General features: G+C 45.3%; 1 protein-coding gene across 3 annotated transcripts in view; it reads left to right on the top strand.

Moving 5' to 3' along the window:
* The first annotated feature begins 4,632 nt into the window (after nucleotides 1–4,632).
* The window catches only part of SLC16A14 (solute carrier family 16 member 14), a 36,185-nt gene continuing 20,400 nt past the window's right edge, over nucleotides 4,633–20,417 (top strand). Inside the window, exons 1-2 of one of the 3 annotated variants that reach the window (XM_023193928.2) lie at nucleotides 4,633–5,078; nucleotides 14,553–14,825. In XM_023193928.2, the coding sequence (XP_023049696.1) occupies nucleotides 14,567–14,825 (259 nt within the window). In that variant the 5' untranslated portion in view covers nucleotides 4,633–5,078; nucleotides 14,553–14,566. Of the gene's footprint in view, nucleotides 5,079–6,452; nucleotides 6,590–14,552; nucleotides 14,885–20,417 lie in introns of those variants that run through there. The other 2 variants (XM_023193929.2, XM_023193930.2) reach the window with 2 other exon arrangements.

Genomic DNA, 20,417 nt, shown 5'->3' with positions numbered 1-20,417 from the left:
AATTACAAGTGTGATGCACCGTGCCCGGCCCCCTCTGCTCAAGTCTCCAGTGGCTTCCTGTTTCTGAATAAAAGCCAATTTCTTTTCTATGATTTTCAAGGTCTTAGGGTGACCTACAGACACTTGCCTCTGCCTTGTGGCCTTTGCACCTGCTACTCTTACTACTAGGATGAGCTTCCTCCTGTCATTCTCATGGCTCATTCCTGCACTTCTTGTTGATGCTTTCTCTCCCTTCTAAAATTTCCCATCACAACAACCCTTCAATTTCCCTGTCCTTGCCTAATTTTTTTCTTACTGCTTATTACTAATTGTATATATATGTATGTTTATACATACATATAGAGAAATAAATACACATACACATATATGCATTACATATATATAACTTGTTTGTCTTGCTCACTGGAACATATACTTAGTGCAGAAAAGCATTTGTGTTGGTTTTTTTCATTGCTGTATCCCCAGCACTTCATAAAATCACACCATACAAGTTCAACAAATATTTGTTGAATGAAAAAATAAATGAATAGCTGAAAAGTAACTAGTAGCACATACAGTTCATGGATAAAGCATAAAAATGAGGCCTTCCTGAAATCTGAAAGTAAATTTATAAGGCACCCAGAAGCCACGACCGATGTTATCTCAGTGTGGTGGTTGTCGTGAAGCTCCAGGATGCTGAAGGCCGCTATCAACCCTGCAACCTCCTTCTGTCCCCACAAGCCATGCTGAAGTCCGAAATCCCTGGAGGCTGGTTTGGCAGCAGGCAAAGACTGAAGATACCTGCCAAGACCACATGTAACCAAGGTCCCCACTTGGTAAAAACATCTGCACTTAAAGAAAGATAAATCCAGTCACAGGGAGAATGCTGGGTGGGCACAGACTGACCCACCAAGCCAAGAGGTGGGAAGGATTTGGGCACTGCACTGGGTTTCTGGCCCTGTGTAAGAGAAAGCATTTCCTTCCTCCTTCATAAAGCTTCATCTGGCTGTGCAGTGCGTGGCTAGCCCTGTGGTTTCTGAGCACACTTGCATTTCAGGCACATGTGTTCTGGGTTCTAGTCTTTGATCTCCCCACATTAAACTCAGAGGAGTGGGGAAGAGGGCTGCACTGAGAGACAGAGGATGTTCTTGGTGACCATGTGGGCTGCGGGTGATCTTTACATCTGGGCTGGTTATAACAGTGAGGCAGTCATGGTGACACTTTAAGGCATTTCTCTCACCCCTTCAATGTTCTGTGCTAGCAACTCCCTCAAAAGCTAATTCTATCCCCCTCTGTGCCTATTCTACACCATTAAACCACCGAAATTAAGTAACAGATTGTCCAGATTCTTAGTTTTACCCCAACTCCAATGTGGGATTTTGAAATCAATTGAGTACATGATTAGAACTAAGAGAAGAGGCTTTTACAGGCAGCATGTGAATTGGTTTACATTCTTAAGAGGCAAGGTTGTTAACTAATGCAATTCAATTAAAGGTAAGATTGTTATTGAGAGAAAACATATAATTTGCCTAAAAATCAAGAGAGAATGTCAGGTTTCTCTACTTCAGATAAACATGAAAAGAGTTTAGCGCTTATATTTTACATCTTAATTGAAGGTGGATTTCCTTTTTTTTTTTTTTTTTGAGACAGAGTCTTGCTGTGTCACCCAGGCTGGAGTGCAATGGTGCGATCCTGGCTCACTGCAACCTCCGTATCCTGGGTTCAAGCGATTCACCTGCCTCAGCCTCCTGAGTAGCTGGGATTACGGGCATCCGCCACTACACCCAGCTAATTTTTGTGTTTTTAGTAGAGACAGGGTTTCACCGTGTTGGCCAGGCTGGTCTCGAGCTCCCAGCCTCAAGCGATCCACCCACCTCAGCCTCCCAAAGTGCTGGGATTACAGGCGTGAGCCACTGCGCCCAGCCTGATAGTGGATTTCTATTTATTTAACCCAGACATACCAACGTATGGGTCACAGTCCTCTTTGCTTTGGGCCTGTTCTCAATCCACCTGTGTCACTGAGAGACCAACAGACAGCTAAGAGCAATGAAACTTATGAAGACAAAATAATTGATCAGAAAAGCCTTCATGGTCCAGAGGAGAAGCTTCTCAGAGAACCAGTTAAAGACTGCCTGGGTGTGTGAAGGTGGGATGAGGATTACAAAGCAGCACAAGGAAAATTTTGGAGTCATTTGATTGAGGTGGTAGTTCCATAGACGTGCTGTAACTCATCAAACTGGACACTAAATATGCATAGTTCATACCAGATCCATCCTACCTCCATATGCTGAAATTCATCAACCTGGACACTAAATATGCACAGTTCATATGAGATCCATCATACTTCCGTAAGTGGGCAAGTTTTCAGAGAAAAAAAAACACACTTAAAAATCTTACAGACTTCTTTTCAAACAACATGGATCATCGGGAATTGAAGTGCTTGTCAGGAACCCTAATCTTGCTGTCAAAAGCCTGCTTGAAATGAGTGGCTATGAGAGGCACCACCCAAGGGAACACTAACCATCCAGTTGCCCGTGTTCTTATCAGCAAGAGTAAGATATGTAAGCCACTGCAGCCTAGCACCTCATCAAAATGCCCTCACTTGGCCACAATTTCTTACAATTTTCTTAAAATTTGTTTTTTTTTTTTTTTTTTTTTTTTTTTTTTGGAGACCGAGTCTCACTCTGTCACCCAGGCTAGAATGCAGTGGCGTGATCTCAGCTCACCTCCCAGGTTCAAGCGATTCTTGCCTCCCAGATTCAAGCATTATCATGCCTTACCCTCCCAAGCAGCTGGAATTACAGGCAGGCGCCACCACACCCAGCTAATTTTCGTATTTTTAGTAGAGACGGGGTTTCACCATGTTGGCCAAGCGGGTCTTGAACTCCTAGCCTCAAATGGTCCACCTGCCTTGGCCTCCCAAAGTGCTGGGATTACAGGCGTGAGCCACTGTGCCCAGACTCAATTATTTTTAAACCAAGAGTTGATATAAAATTAGCTGGGCATGGTGGCATGCTCCTATAACCCCAGCTACTCAGGATGCTGAGGCAGGAGAATGGCTTGAACCTGGGAGGCAGAGGTTGTAGTGAGCCAAGATTGCCACTGCACTCTAGCCTGGGTGATAGAATGAGATTCCATCTCAAAAAAAAAAAAAAAAAGAGAGAGAGAGTTGATATAAGAAATAGCAATATAGGCCTGTGCAGTGGCTCATGCCTGCAATCCCAGCACTTTGGGAGGCTGAGGCAGCCAGATCACTTGAGTCCAAAAGGTCAAGACCAGCCTGGGCAACATAATGAGACTCCGTCTCTATAAAAAGTCAAAAAAAATTAGCCAGGCATGGTGGCGTGCGCCTGTAGTACCTGCTACTCAGGAGGCTGAGGTGGGAGGATCGCCTGAGCCCAGGAGGTTAAGGCTGCGGTGAGCTGTGATCATGCTACTGTATTCCAGCTTGGGTGACCGAGTGAGACCCTGTCTCAAACAAACAAACAAACAAAAAGGCAATATGAAATACATGTGAATTTTTTTTCAAAGAAACAAAAAGAAGGAAGAAAAGAAAAAGGAAAGGAAGAAAGAAGGAAATCTGTGGTAGGCAGAATAATGGTCTCCCAAAGATGTCCACATCCTAATCCCTGGAACCTCTGAATTTGTTACCTTACCTGGCAAAAGGGGAATTAAGGTTGCAGATGGAATTAAGGTTGCTAATCAGCTGGCCTAAAATAGAGAGATTATCTGAATTATCTCATTACACTCAATGTAATCCCCAGGGTCCTTAAAAGTGGAAAGGGGTAGGGGCAGAAAAGAGGAGACAAGGCAATGTGAATATGGAAAGAAGACAGAAGGAGGCAGCAGTGCTAGCTTTGAAGATGGAGGAAGAGCCACTAGCCAAGGAATGTGGGCGGCCTGCAGAAGCTGGTGGCTCTCCCCTACAGCCATAAGAAGGAACACAGCCTTCAAGGTGCCAACACCATGGTCTTAGCCCAGTATGACCCATTTCAAACTTCTGACCTCCAGAACTATAAAATAGTGAATTTGTGTGGTTTTCCTCTGCTATTACTGTGTTTATCACAGTAATATCGCAGTTTATCACAACAGCAGTAGAGAACTACTGCAAAACCTTCAGGTGGGAAAAAAACAGCACAGCCTTCATCGACTCACGCATTCACTTCAATAATACAGAAAACTGTCCAAGGCAAAGCACTGTGTTGTGTGCCCTGCTGGGAATGAGGTAGGGAGGCATTGAGATGAAAGTTGTGCCTGGTGCCCACGAAGGTAGGTAATGGACGTGCAGAAAGAGCAAGGAGAGGTGGGACCCAGAGTGGAACCAAGAATGAGGGACTGGCCGGTCATGGTGGCTCAGCTTGTGATCCCAGCACTTTGGAAGGCCAAGGTCAGAGGATCCCTTGAAACCAAGTGTCGGACGGACCAGCCTGGCAAAATAGTGAAACCCATATCTCTAAAAAAGAGAGTAAGGGACTTTGACAAAATATTTGACAAAGACTCCTCTTTGACCAAAAATATTGCAGTGAGGGTCTGTTTCATCCCTTCTCTAGCATCTCAGAGAAATGGAGGCTACTGCTAGTCACACTTGCATCCTGGATTAGGTTTCAGGACCTTTCCTCCAGTGATAAATGTGCAGCGCCTTAGCGGAACCTCAGCCAAAGCTATAAACTTCAACCGGCCACAAGAGTGTGCATGTGAGGTGACTACATTTTTTTTTCCCTGCCAAACCAGAATTAGCCGGTATAGGAATGAACGAGCATGAAGATTTGAAATTGCTCCGATTGGAAGGAAGCCCAGGTTAGGTTTGGGCACCTCCAAACGCACCCTTTTTAAAGCCACCTGGACTGCGGCGTCGAGCTTTTAGCTCCACCAAACGCTCATCTGGCCTGGCAGCGAGAGGCGGAAGAGCCCGGGAGCCCCGCACAGAGCGCACCGAGCCGGGCGGAGAGCTGAGTCGCAGGCACCCGCATCTCCAGGATGATAGGCGACATTGCAACAAATATCTACACCCAGCAGCTCAGGGGGCTCCAAGCAGAGCAGCAAGTTCGAGGATCCGGGCGTGGAGCCGAGTGAGGCCGCAGCCCAGCGGGCCTCGGGCGGTGAGTATCCGAGGCCGCGCGCGCCGCGGGCCTGGGGAATGGAGCGGCGCTGGGGGCATCGGAGCCTGGAATTCGGATGGCCGCTGCACCCCAGGAACCCCCGGGAAGGGGCAGCTCCAGCCCAAGGCAGGCTCCGGAAAGGCTGCCCGGGCGGTGGAGGGCGAGGCTGTGCCGGGGCGGGTGGTAGTGCAAAGGCCGCCGCGGGGGCCCGGGAACTGCGGGCGGGCAGGGTAACCGGCGGCTCAGGGCAGACCGCCAGGCGGAGCTTGGGGAAGCGCGCCTTGCTGCTGAAGCCGGCCGGGGCCCCGCAAGCGTCATCCAGGGCACCCCCGTCTGGCCGGAGAGGCGCGCTGTGCCCGGAGCCCAGCCTCGCTGCCCGTCTGCTCTCCAGGCCGGTTTGGGACTCGAACTGGACAGTGATGAGGCGGAGAGCGGAGGACCCCGGGCTGCGCCTAGGGACATCGGAGGTTGCGGATGCCTCTCTGTACAGGCTGTGGTGCTGCAGCCTGCCCGGCTTCCCCGCGGGGCTGCTGGCTTCCGAACGCGCCGAGGGATGCGGGGTGCCCGAAGTGGGGATGTGATCTCGGGGTGCCGAGGGAGGGGGAGCACCAAGCGCGGGTGGGGGAGGGAGCTCGGAGGGTGGGGCGCGGAGGCCATACCCCGCGGGCACGATCCCACGCCCAGGGCGCGCAGAGGCTGGGCCCCCTTAGCGCTTCTGATCGAGGCTCCTCTAGACAGGCTGAAATGGGATGAGGGACCGGGGACGGCCATTTCGGGGCTAAACGCTGCCAAGGCCATGACGATGTTTTAGGAGCTCAACTCTGCTTTCCAATTAAGCCGTGTTTTGCCTGAGGAAAAGTTGATTCGGGCTCGTTAACAAGGATGACTGAGGGCCATTATTGGGGATTAGAGAGATTCTCCCTTGCCTTGACTGGCTTCTTTGTTTGCGTGTGCGTGCGTGTGCGGCTGTGTGTGTGTGTGTGTGTGTGTGTGCGTGCGTGTGCGGCTGTGTGTGTGTGTGTGTGTGCGTGCGTGTGCGGCTGTGTGTGTGTGTGTGTGTGCGTGCGTGTGCGGCTGTGTGTGTGTGTGTGTGTGCGTGTGCGGCTGTGTGTGTGTGCGTGTGCGGCTGTGTGTGTGCGTGTGCGGCTGTGTGTGTGTGTGTGCGGCTGTGTGTGTGTGTGTGTGTGTGCGTGTGCGGCTGTGTGTGTGTGTGTGTGTGTGTGTGTGCGGCTGTGTGTGTGTGTGTGTGCGTGTGTGCGTGTGTGTGAGAGAGAGAGAGAGAGGAAAGGGGAGAGAGGGAGTGTTGGGGGTGGGAGGAGGTAAAACAGGCTTGGGATCCTGCAGGCCTGGTTTCCGATTTGGTTTCCACCGCCTGCTAGTTTAACCCCTCTAGGCTTCATTGCTCCCATTTGATGGCTCAGATTCTTCATCTGTAAAATGGGGACATTCATGCCAATTGGACTGGATTGCGTTGGAGAAGCCACCAAGCACAGCCCGTGACCCAGAAGCATGTATGTGTTGAGTCCTCCTTATTCGGTGTGATTTTTTCGGTTTTGTTTTTCGCCTGTGCTCTCTGCACCAGCTCAGCTCCCCAGCCTTCTCCGCGGCAGCCTCTTCAGCCTGCTGGCTGCAAGTGCGCCCTCTAAAGGCCCCAAATGCCCTGTACACACCAGGTGCAGAGCGCGGAAGGGCCTGCAGAGCTGAATTAAGGGTGAACCCTGCACTCACCTGCATGGGATGCAGAGCCGCTACCACCACGCTCTGCGTAACTTTGGGGAAGACGGTAATTTTAATTTTAGCTTGGTGCTTCCCGCTTTCCTTATGTGTAATGAGTTCACCACATGCAATGTAATAACAATAGCCAAATTAAAAACGAATGACTTGGCCAGGCGCGGTGGCTCACGCCTGTAATCCCAGCACTTTGGGAGGCCGAGGCGGGTGGATCATCCGAGGTCAGGAGTTCGAGACCAGCCTGGCTAACATAGCGAAACCCTTTCTCTACTAAACATACAAAAATTAGCCAGGTGTGGTGGCACACACCTGTAGTCCCAGCTACTCAGGAGGCTGAGACAGGAGAATCGCTTGAACTCGGGAAGCAGAGGTTGCAGTGAGCCAAGATCTCACCAGTGCACTCCAGCCTGGGCGACAAAGCCATACTCCATCAAAAAGAAAAAAAAAAGACTTGCTTGTAAAACTTTCTACACAGCTGTAGAAAATTTAATTTTGTTCTAATATCTGATACACCCTAGAAGGATCTGTTATTTTCATTTCTGCCTATTATCATGTAAATATGTAGCTGACCCAATTTCATAGCCTACATATGTTATCCCCCATTTACAATTTATTTTTCATCGTCTATGAACTCATTTGGGGAGAATGGAAGGCTGACTATTGCTCCCGTAATCTTCCCATTTTCTTATTTCACCCTCTTCAGAACGAGGCCCTAGTATTTTTTGCCAAGCTTCTAATAGCAAGCTTGCTTAGAGTGGGTTACCGTTTACTTTTTTCTTGAGGCAGAGTCTCCTTCTGTCATCCAGGCTAGAGTGCAGTGGCACCATCTCAGCTCACTGCAACCTCCATCTCCCAGGTTCAAGCAATTCTCCTGCCTCAGCCTCCCGAATAGCTGGGACTATAGGTGTACACCACCACACCGGCTAATTTTTGTATTTTTAGTAGAGAAGGGGTTTCACCATGTTGGCCAGGCTGGTCTCAGACTCCTGATCTCAAGTGATCCAACCCCCTTAGCCTCCCAAAGTGCTGTGATTACAGGCGTGAGCCAGCATGTTCTGCCACATTTTACATATTAATCCTTAGCAGAAGCCCCACATTCACTGCGTCAGTGTGCCACATGCATATTGTCCTTCTACTTGTATGTCGGGATATAGAAAATGTAAGGGAGCTCGAAGGCCCTATGGTGGACAAGGATATGGAGCCTGGGGGTACAGATACACCCTCTAAGTTCTCCCTCTCGCCAGGTGTGGAGTAGGATTATAATATTAAAATTATTCTTATATCTTATATAAATACATATATAATTATATGAATGCTAAAAGCAATCTTGGAGTTGGAGGGATAGACATTTGTTTTTCTGTTGTCTTTTGTTTTCATTAACTAGTTGGAAAAGAAGTTAACCATGAATAGTCAAAACAGCAATTACTTTTGGAGAGATTTCAGTGTGAAATACAAATGACTCCATTGCTCAGCACATCTATAGGGGCCTCTTGAGGATCCAAAAGAACTTTTTGGGCCAGGCATGCTGGCTCATGCCTGTAATCCCAGCACTTTGAGAGGCCAAGGCAGGTGGATCACTTGAGGTTAGGAGTTCGAGACCAGCCTGACCAACATGGTGAAACTCCATCGCTACAAAAATACAAAAATTATCTGGCATGGTGGTGTGCATCTGTCGTCCCAGCTACTCAGGAGGCTGAGGCAGGAGAATCGCTTAAACCTGGAAGGTAGAGGTTGCAATGAGCCGAGATCGTGCCACTGCACTCCATCCTGGGCAACAGAGTGAGACTTCGTCTCAAAAAAATAGGAGAACTTTTTGCTCCCCCCCCCCGCCTGCCGCCACTGCTCTACATTTGACACTATATTCTACATGCACCCTTGTGCCTCTTGAATAAAATTTGTCCATTAAATGCTATTCAGTGTCACTTATTTATGAACAAACTGGAAATATCAAGAGCAGTTTGATGGCACCTATATCTCTTCACCCATGAATAATTCAGTAAGAATATAAAGTTCTTAACATTGATTTAGAAAAGTGCTTAATATTTCAACCCATGGGCTGAAAAACTATAACTTTTGTATTTTTGTTGTTGTTATTCGTTAGTTTTGAGATGGAGTTTCGCTCTTGTTGCCCAGGCTGGAGTGCAATGGCACGATCTTGGCTCACTGCAACCTCTGCCTCCTGGGTGCAAGCGATTCTCCTGCCTCAGCCTCCCGAGTAGCTGGGATTAAAGGCATGAGCCACCACACCCGGCTAATTTTGTATTTTTAGTAGAGACAGGGTTTCTCCATGTTGGTCAGGTTGGTCTCACACTCCCAGCATCAGGTGATCTGCCTACCTCGGCCTCCCAAAGTGCTAGGATTACAGGCATGAGCCATGGCGCCCAGCCTAAAAAACTCTAACTTTTAAATTTGTATTACTTCAAAGCCTTTCTTGTTGTAAATGAACTTCAGGAAAATGCCATGTGTTGTTGTTTCATCATATTAAACATAGCTGAGCATTGTCCCATGGTTAGCAAAATGATATTTCTATGAGCCGTTCACACCTTGTGTCAAGCTGCCTGGTTCTCCTCTTTCTGGCTCCTCAGGATTCTGCACACAACAGAGGCAGAGGGAAGACAACCACCAGCCATCCCTTCTGAACTCTCTTTTGGCTCATCCACTGGCCCTTTGACAGTGCAACTCTGCCCTGCACTGTGAGCTTTGGAGAGCAAGGGCTGCCCCATCCCTTTCTAGCCCCAAGCAGGCTCAGACATTGGGAGGGTGACAGATACACACAGACACACAGACACACACACACACACACACACACACACACAAGCCTGAAACCCAAGACAAACTGGAAGACTTCCCAATAGAGGTCATTTTGTTTTGTTTTCTCTTTTACAAGTCAGCCACTAATTTACCTGGAGGTAAGAGGCTGATCCAGACAATATTTAAAAGATAGGCTTTTATTTTCTTATAATACAGGTAATATGTATCTATTAAGGAATTTTTTTTTTTTTTTTTTTTTTTTTGAGACAGGGTCTCACTCTGTCTCCCAGGCTGTAGTGCAGTGGCATGATCATGACTCACTGCAGCCTCAACTTCCCAAGCTCAAGCAATTCTCCCACCTCTGCCTCCAGGTAGCTGGAACCACAAGCATGCGTCACCACATGTGCCTAGCTAATTTTTATTTACGGAGACGAGGTCTCACAGTTGTCCAGGCTGGTCTTAAACTCCTGAGCTCAACTAATCCTCCTGCCTCAGCCTCCCAGATTGCTGGGATTACAGGCATGAGCTACCACACCTGGCATATTGAGGAAATTTCTCACCACTAAGATATGTAGAAAGAAGGGGGAAATTCCTGGTAAGACTATGGTTCAAAGAATAATCTCCATCAACATTTTTCTTTGTTTTGCTCCAGTCTTTTTTCCTATGGATACATGTCTTGCTAGAAATAACAAAGAGGTTATTACATATGTCAAATATAAAGCTGTCTAGGGCTCTTTGAAAACGTAGAGGGTCACGCTAAAGTGTGAACTTTATTATTGATGACAGACCTACATTGTCTAACTATGCTACAATCAATTGATTTAACAAATATTCTGATGTTGGAATAGTAAAGATGTTTTCAGGGTCTTTTTTCACTGTTTCAGGGTTTCACTATTAAAAATTAGCTGACTCTTGAAGGATGAGCAGAAGAGGGTGAGGAGGCTGGAAGGAGAGAGGAGGGGAAGGAGAGAAAATCACACACAATAGCTGGGAGAAGGTGCTGAAGGGACCCCCATCCTAATGATAACTCGAAGGGATGAAGAAATTGGCTTTTGCTTTGTTTTGTTTTGTTTTGTTTTGAGACGGAGTTTCGCTCTTTAACCCAGGCTGGAGTGCAGCGATGTGATCTTGCCTCACTACTGCAACCTTCGCTCCCACAGCTTCAAGCAATTCTCCTACCTCAGCCTCCCGAGTAGCTGGGATTTTAGGCGCCTGCCACCATGCCCAACTAATTTTTCTCTTTTTAGTAGAGATGGGGTTTCACCATGTTGGCCAGGCTGGTCTCGAACTCCTGACCTTAGGTGATCCACCCACCTCAGCCTCCCAAAGTGCTGGGATTACAGGCGTGAGCCACTGCACCTGGCCTGGAAATTGGCTTCTGAGATAAACATTTTATCACTCCCAGCAATCTGGATAATGGGAGGTAGCTAGATGTGTGAAGGAGGAAGGACCCAGGCCAAGAGCAGCACTGCACATAGGTGCTGTAGTGGCTGAGGACTGGACAGCTGTTGAGGAGATGGAATAACTTAAAAGGTAAAAGTAATAATGAGAACAAGGTGTGACAAAAAGAAAGAAGATAAGCCCCAGACAGATCCACTAAGTTGCTCCTCCACTGGTACGCTTGGTTCCCCTACACTCAATTTTTCCCCCAATAAACCCTTAGCCAGAACCACTGCTCTAGTCCAGAGGTCAGCAAACTTTTCCTCTAAGGGGTCAGAGTATTTTAGGGTTTTGGGGAAACATAGCCTTTAAAAAGGTAAAGTAATCGAGCACTTTGGGATTGCAAAGCAGGAGGATTGCTTGAGACTAGGCTGGGCAACATGGTGAAAGTCCATTTCTACAAAAAAGTTTTAAATTAGCCAGTTGTGGTGGTGTGTGCCGTTAGTACCTGCTACTCGGGAGGCTGAGGCAGAAGGATCACTGGAGCCTGCTAGTTCAAGGCTGCAGTGCGCTAAGATTACACCACTGCACTCCAGCCTGGGTGACAGAACAAGACTGTCTCAAAAAAAAAAAAACGGTAAAAACAAACAAAAAATTCTTAACTCAGGTGTGGAGAGAAGTAGGCTGTAGGCACTGTGCAATTTGCCACAATCTGCTCCTCTCTCCTACCCGTCCACATCAGAACACTCCTGAGAAGAGCCCTACAATTCGAGACTTCTTAGTGACTTTGACACCCAGAATGGATCGGTTTTTTTGCATCACCCTCCGCCAGGACAACAAAATGATTTTCAGTAATAATCATGTAATGGTCAGTAATACTCATTATGTTATTGTTCTTCTGTTTAAAAGAAGAATATATTTTAATTTTAAAGACATTAAGCTGGGTGTGGTGTTTCACCACTTTGAAAGCCGAGGCAGGAGGATCACTTGAGGTCAGGAGTTCAAGACCAGCCTGGCCATCATGGCGAAACCCTGTCTCTAATAAGAATACAAAAATTAGCCTGGTGTCGGGGGCGCATGCCTGTAGTCCCAGCTACTCAGGAGGCTGAAACACGAGAATTGCTTGAACCCAGGATGCAGAGGTTGCAGTGAGTCAAGATTACGCCACTGCCCTCCAGCCTGGGTGACAGAGCAACACTCTATCTCAAAAAAAAAAAAAAAAGATGTTGTTCAAATTGAGAAAACATTTCAAGTATTAATTTAAAATGTCACTTTCCAAACCAAGGTTTTGTACCTCACAGTCTTCAGTTTCACTATTTTAAATTGTAAATTAGAATCTCCAAGTGAGTACATAGAGTGACAGAAGTGAAGTGACTCGAGATCTGGTTCTTTTTCTGGACAATAATTGTGCTGGCACAGTTTACCTAGAGTGTTCTGAGAAAGGTGGCAACACGTAACGCGACAGGGGTTGTGGGTGTGGATTTTGTCAAGTGGGTATCGTTTTACCAACAATTCTGAACTCTTAGGAGCTTCCTCTCCTAACTAATGTGTGTAGCTGGCGCTACACATGTGCCAGGGTCAACTGTAAAACCAGGAGTTCTTGAAATAACTTCCGTGTAGAATACAATGTTTACAAAAGGATGAGAAATGAAAACTGGCTAATTTGAAGCATACACATACATAATTAAAACTCAACATAATTGGAACTTACACCAGCTAAACATTTTTTCAGTGTAATTGTCTAGAATTGCTGGCATGTAGTGATGATTTAGAAAGCAGACCAACTTTTAGCTGTTTGTTGTTTTGAACTCCTCCAGCTTATTGCAAGCTCCAGGGCAGAGTGCTCCCTGGCTCTGTCCTTGGTGCTCCATGGCCATAGCTGGGTAGTGGGACCCTGCAGGGCTCCACTTGACCTTTGGAACTGCCCAGCAATCATTTCCACTTGTTGTAGGCAACAGTCTCTTCCATTATTTTGAGCATTAAGGCTCCTACACAACCTCTGCCCTCCTCATTCTCAGCCTATAACCTAACTTCCTGCTTCACCAAAGAAATTAAACCATCAGATGTGACTTTCCATCCCACTGCTTACCATCAGAGGTCCATCCACCCGCTCCTTGCTCCAGACTCAGAGGATGGGTCTCTCTTCCTAATCAAGACCAATCTGTTTCACCATCTCCAGGATTAGTCGTTATCATCATCATATCTCTGTCTCTCCACCCGCAACTCCTGCTCCTTATCCTGTCTTTGTACACACACTTAATTCTCATCCAAAAATACAAATAAAAAAAACCATGAACAATGAAACAGGCCAGGCACAGTGGCTCACACCTGTAATACCAGCATTTTGGGAGGCGGAGGCAGGAGGATCACTTGAAGCCAGGAGTTCAAGACCAGCCTGGGCAACATAGTGACACCCTGCCTCTATATACATACATACATATATACATAAGAAAATTAGTCAGGCATGGTGGTATGTACCTGTAGTCCCAGTTATTCAGGAGGCTGAAGTGGAAGATACCCTGAGTCTAGGAGTTCAAGACCACAGTGAGCTATGATCACACCACTGCACTCCAGCCTGGGTGACAGAGCGAAACCCTGTCTCAAACAAACAAAAGAGGAGCTAGCATCCTCTAGCTCCATCTAGCCTCCCTCCTCTCATTCAAACATCTTGAGAGATAGATCTATGCAAAGTACCCATCTCATTATGTCTCCTCCTGATGTAAATTCAGCCAATGGCTGTTCATTATGTACAAGATAAACTACAAGCTCCTTATTTGACTCACAAGGGCCTTGCATGATCTAGCCCCTGCCTACCTGGTAACCTCGCCTGGTGACCTGTATGTCACCACAGTATCTATTCAAACTCCTTTAGTCTGATACCCTATTTTTGAAGTAATTTTCTAGTAACTAATTAAGTTCTCCATGTAAATACTAGGAATGGGGGTGGGTGGAGGGCGGTAAAGTACGTGTCTTGTATAATGAGACATAAGTACCACCATTATTAGAAAGCTATGTCTTTCATTGTAATCAATTGGCCTTATCAGTCTCTCCTGAGTTGGGTTAGCATGAGCCAGACCCCCTGAGGCTAATCCACTCTGGATGCAAATTAACAAATTAACATTTGCACCCACAAAAACTGAGAACAAGATCCTCTGCTAGGGGCCCCACCAAGGTGAAGCTACCCTGAAAGACTGCTGGAAGCCAGATGTTCCTTATCTGACATCTTTCTTGTCACCTGTCAATATCCATCTCTGTAAGGGAGACAGGGTATGGGGTTTGGAGTCAGGACTAACTGGGGTCAAATCCTAGTTTCCCAACTGACCACACTAAATACAGGCCTCAGAAAATCACCTTACTTCTCTGAGTCTATTCCCAAGATTGTAATACCTACATATGTGATGGCTGTAAGATGAAACGAGTTTCATAAAAGCACCTGATCCTGGGAAACAGTAAGGAGTGTCTTCAAATCTGTATGGTGACAAAGATTAACCTGAAGATCAGATGTGATACTGGAGCCACTTTGACCATGATGGGGAGGTAGAGCTGTACAGAGAAGATGAAGATATTTTTCATTTAGATGTTCCATGAAATTATTTGTTGTATGTATTTCAGAAAAACCTTGGAAAATGTATACCAGTCATGAAGATATTGGGTATGATTTTGAAGATGACCCCAAAGACAAAAAGACACTTAAGCCCCACCCAAACATTGATGGCGGATGGGCCTGGATGATGGTGCTCTCCTCTTTCTTTGTGCACATCCTCATCATGGGCTCCCAGATGGCCCTGGGTGTCCTCAATGTGGAATGGCTGGAAGAATTCCACCAGAGTCGTGGCCTGACCGCGTGGGTCAGCTCCCTCAGCATGGGCATCACCTTGATAGTGGGTATGTTCATGTGTGACCTGTTGTAAAACTGAATCATTATCAAATGACAATTCCCCACTGTAAGTAATGTTTTATATTGTTGTAACGTTTGATATTGGATGTTACTAGCTACTATTTTTTAATGGTGATAAAATATGCATTACATAAAATTTACCATTTTAGGCCACGCATGGTGGCTCACACCTGTAATCCCAGCACTTTGGGAGGCCAAGTCAGGTGGATCAGTTGAGGTCAGATGTTCAAGATCAGCCTGGCCAACATGGCAAAACCCTGTCTCTAGTAAAAATACAAAAATTAGCCAGGTGTGGTGGCATGTGCCTGTAATCCCAGCTACTAGGGAGGCTGAAGCAGGCGAATTGCTTGAACCTGGGAGGTGGAGGTTGCAGTGAGCTGAGATTGTGCCATTGCACACCAGCCTGGGAGACAAAGCGAGACTCCCTTTCAAAACAAAATTTTTTACCATTGTAAGCATTTTGAATCCCATTAAGTACACTCATATTGTTGCACAACCATCACCACCATCCATCTTCAGAACTTCTTTTCATCTTCCCAAATGGAAACTGTATTCAATAAACACAAATTCCCCATTCCCATCTCCCCTCACCCCTGGCCACCACCACTCTACTTTCTGTCTCTATGAATTTGACTATTCTAGGTACCTCATGTAAGTGAAATCATACAATATTTGTCCTCTTGATTCTTGTGTGATATAACAATTTAAATACTTTAAACATTTGGAGTATTTTAAAAATTCATCATTTTGCCTGGTCCAGTGGTAGTGGATTATCAGAACTTATTAACATTGGTGTCACTAAAGTTGGTAAACAACCCCTGACTACTAAATTTAACTGGCTTTAAAAAAAAACAAAAAAGGCCGGGCGCGGTGGCTCAAGCCTGTAATCCCAGCACTTTGGGAGGCCGAGACGGGCGGATCGCGAGGTCAGGAGATCGAGACCATCCTGGCTAACGCGGTGAAACCCCGTCTCTACTAAAAATACAAAAAACTAGCCGGGCGAGGTGGCGGGCGCCTGTAGTCCCAGCTACTCGGGAGGCTGAGGCAGGAGAATGGCGTAAACCCGGGAGGCGGAGCTTGTAGTGAGCTGAGATCCGGCCACTGCACTCCAGCCCGAAAGAGCAAGACTTCGTCTCAAAAAAAAAAAAAAAAAAAAAAACTATCATTTAAAAAACTTTATTTAGCCCCAAAGTCTGTTTGCCTAACCATTATAATTCATTATCTACCATTATACATATCTGCTTATTTAACATTTATGAATATTTTTAAAAATAAAAATGTTAGATAAAACACTATAAAAGTCCAGTAACAACCTCATTTCAGAGTTCTGATTTTTTTTTTTTTTTTGGACAGAGTCTCGCTTTGTCACCGAGGCTGGTGTGCAATGGCACAATCTCAGCTCACTGCAACCTCTGCCATCCAGGTTCAAGCGATTCTCCTGCCTCAGCCTCCCTAGTAGCTGGGACTACAGGCACCCACCACCACGCCCAATTAATTTTTTGTATTTTTAGTAAAGACAAGGTTTCACCATGTTGGCCAGGCTAGTCTTAAACTCCTGACCTCAAGTGATCGCCTGCCTTGGCCTCCCAAATTGCTAGGATTACAGGTGTGAGCCATCGTGCCCAGCCCAAATTCTGATGTTTTCAATTTGAGGTATTATTGATCACTCATTATTGAAAAATCTTCTAAACTGTCTCTAGAAAGCTTACTGATATATAGATAACAGAAAGTAATAACAATATATTCTTGTATTTTCTTTTTTTTCTTTTGAAACGAGGTTTCTCCATGTGGCCCAGGCTGGTCTCGAAATCCTGGCCTTAAGAGATCTGCCCACCTTGGCCTCCCAAAATCCTGGAATTACCGGCTGAGCCACTGTGTCTGACTGCATTTTCTTTTTTAAAACAATTGTTTAACATGGGAGCATAGATTCAAGTTTTCCTGAATATATACTACCTATTGTTGTATTTTCTAGTTAAACCTAACCACACAGCAATCTATGAAGTCAAGTCTTATATAGCTGGAGATACTAAACCTGGGAAGTTATTATAAATATAATGCTATGATGGCTAATGTGTTTCAGTTTGAAAATGAAATAACTCTTACTGTCAATTAATATTTAATAAGCATCTATTATATACTAGGGGCTTTCCCTTATATTATCTCATTTAATTTTATTTCCTTCCCTTAACAATGCTCTGAGGTAACCACCACTATGATGTTTTTCAGTTGTTTCACTTGAAGGTGAAAGCCATATATTTATATCTAATTGTTTGAATTTAAAATATTTATAATATATTTTATCCTGGAAACATAAATGGCCTCTAATCTGTTTTTGGTTTTGTGTGAGGTATGCCAGGCCAATGTGTGTCTGATTGGAATCTGTGCTTTTCAGTGATTTCCAATTAGTAATTAATTTCTTGAATCCAATTCAGAGACTTGTTGATCTTGGCTGGCATTCAACTCATTTTTTTTTTTTTTTTTTTACTTTTTTTAGAAACAGGGTGTCACTCTGTTGCCCAGGGTGGAGTGCAGCAGCACAATCAAAACTCACTGCAGCCTTGAACACCTGGGCTCAAGCAATCCTCCCACCTCAGCTGCCTGAGTACTAAAACTACAGGCATATGCTACCATGCCCTGCTAATTTTTAAAACTTTTTTGTAGAGATAGGGCCTTGCTATATTGCCCAGGTTGATCTCAAACTCCTGTTTTAAGAGATCCTCCTGCCTCAGCCTCTCAAAGTGCTGGGATTACAGGTGTGAGCAATGTTTTTTTGTTTTGTTTTGTTTTGTTTTGTTTTGTTTTTGAGACAGAGTCTTGCTCTGTCGCCCAGGCTGGAGTGCAGTGGCACAATCTCGGCTCACTGCAACCTCCGCCTCCTGGGTTCACGCCTCCTGGGTTCACGCCTTTCTCCTGCCAAGTAGCTGGGACTATAGGCGCTCGCCACTATGCCTGGCTAATTTTTTGTATTCTTTAGTAGGGACGGGGTTTCACTGTGTTAGCCAGGATGGTCTTGATCTCCTGACCTCGTAATCCGCCTGCCTCGGCCTCCCAAAGTGCTGGGATTACAGGTGTGAGCCGCCGCACCCGGCCAAGCAATGTTATTTTTGATAATACAAACAATATTAAGGCCAGGCGTGGTGGTTCACGTCTATAATTCCAGCACTTTGGGAGGCTGAGGCGGGTGGATCACCTGAAGTCAGGAATTCGAGACCAGCCTAGCCAACATGGTGAAACCTTGCCTCTACTAAAAATACAAAAAATTAGCCAGGCATGGTGGCAAATGCCTGTAGTCCCAGCTACTGGGGAGGCTGAGATAGGAGAATTGCTTGAACTCGGGAGGCAGAGGTTGCAGTGAGCCAAGATGGTGCCACTGCACTCCAGCCTGGGCAACAGAGTGAGACTCTGTCTCAAAAACAAAAAAACAATCAATATTAGTTACAATGGTAGTCCTAATGATAGACAACAAGGACAAAGTGTTATTTCTCAAGTTGTGTGGCATAAATCGTTTTTGTCTATAACATTATTGAACTGATTTCTTCAAATCTGCATTTGTTTTGTTAAACTAGGACTATTGGTCATAGGAAACATGCAGGTAGGTTTATTTCAGCGTCAGGCATGTTCAAGTTTTACGTCAGTTGTAATTCTACTTTCTTAGTAAAGGAAAACTGTGTTTCTATAACACTTAAAATCCAGCTTTCTTTCCTTTTTAAAAATATATTTGTAAGGGGTAAAACAAAACACATGTAGATTTAATCTTGGAAGTGTACGCACGCAGTAATGTCAAAAAAAGACTCAGAAGAAGGCCAGGATATGAAATGTCCCAATATTTTCCAAACCATCCACTAAGTTGGTCTTAGATATTATGTTTCATAAGTCCTATGGAAATAAGCAACAGAAACCAGTCCTGAAATGATCGGATATGGTTTTAAAGATGATTTCCAAAATAAGAATCTCTGACTCATGGTGAAATGTGATGGTCACACTTAATTTAATTGAGAGGTAACTGTGTGTTCAGAATTTTGTGTGAGAGTCCCTGAATTCCAGACTGTGGAATTTCAGATTTTAGACTAATCTTTCTACAGGGAAAGCTGCCTGCCAGATAAACATTTTTTGCTCTGAGTCTCAGAAATCATAACACAGCAGGCCTCATAGTTATATAAATGAAAGGTCTTTTATTCTATCTATTTACCTAAAATTACTGTTCATTATCCCAAGCCTCCTGGTACCAGGTGGCTGCAGATTTGTTGAGCAACCTCAGGGAAGCTTTTCAAGCCAGAAACCAACAGTAACAGCTCTCCTTTATTGAGCACTTACTGCATGCCAAATGCATGTTAATGTACATGATCTCATTTGATCCAACAACACTGGAGGACAGACCATTGTCTGTATCTTACAGAAGAAGAATACGCAACACTCAGAGACATTAAGTAACTTACTGAAGGTTGAGCAGCCAGTAAGTGTAGGGCTGGCTTTAAACCTGGTCCATGGGACTCCAAAATTGTGTCTACTATGACACTGCCTGCCATTACATCAAATGAAAACTGAAAACCCACTTGAAATGAATAATACAAATAGTTTTTATGTTCTAATCATTGTAAGCACATTTGGGCTACCTCTTAAATTTAAAAAGGCTCGTGGTTTTTTGTTTTTCCTTTTTTGTTTTTTTTTCTGAAACAGAGTCTCGCTCTGTCATCCAGGCTGGAGTGCAGTGACACTATTTCAACTCACTTCAATCTCTGCCTCCCGGGTTCACACCATTCTCCCGCATCAGCCTCCCGAATAGCTGGGACTATAGGCGCCCAACACCACACCCGGCTAATTTTTTATATTTTTAGTAGAGATGGGGTTTCACCGTGTTAGCCAGGATGGTCTCGATCTCCTGATCTCGTGATCCGCCCGCCTCGGCCTCCCAAAGTTCTGGGATTGCAGGCATTAGCCATTGGGCCCAGCCAAAAAATCCATGATTTACATGACAGTAGTTGAAAGTCCTCTGTCTTGGGCAGTGGTTTGCATATGGCAAATGTAATAAATATACATTGTTTCCTTCTTTTTATTTTTGAGACGGAGTCTCGCTCTGTCACCCAGGCTGGAGTGCAGTGACAAGATCTCGGCTCACTGCAACCTCTGCCTCCTGGGTTCAAGTGATTCTCCTGCCTCAGCCCAATGAGTAGCATGGATTTGCCACTGTCCTCCAGAAGGTCCCAACTTTTAATAAAATGTAACCACCTCATTTGTATTGTAAACCAAAAAATATCTGAGACTGGTCTCAATCAACCCAGAAGTTTATTTTGCCAAGATTAGGGACATGCCCAAAAGAAATAAACACAGAATCACAGAAACAGTCTGTTACCTGTGCCTCTCTCCAAAGATGATTTTGAGGACGTCATTATTTAAAGGGGAAAAGTGGGCTGGAGGGGAAAGGGAGGGTACAGTAATCCACGTGTTGCAAGAGAAAAGGTGCAGGTCAGGGAATCATCAATTTTGTATTCGTCGCACACTCAGTACATCGGCACTTTTACATAAAATAAGGTGAACATAGAGTAGCTACCTGTGGAGCTATATAACCCTTTCTCAGTGGC

Source organism: Piliocolobus tephrosceles, chromosome 11, assembly GCF_002776525.5.
Source record: "Piliocolobus tephrosceles isolate RC106 chromosome 11, ASM277652v3, whole genome shotgun sequence".
NCBI classification, from domain to species: Eukaryota; Metazoa; Chordata; class Mammalia; order Primates; family Cercopithecidae; genus Piliocolobus; species Piliocolobus tephrosceles.
This window is presented reverse-complemented; position numbering and strand designations above follow the sequence as displayed.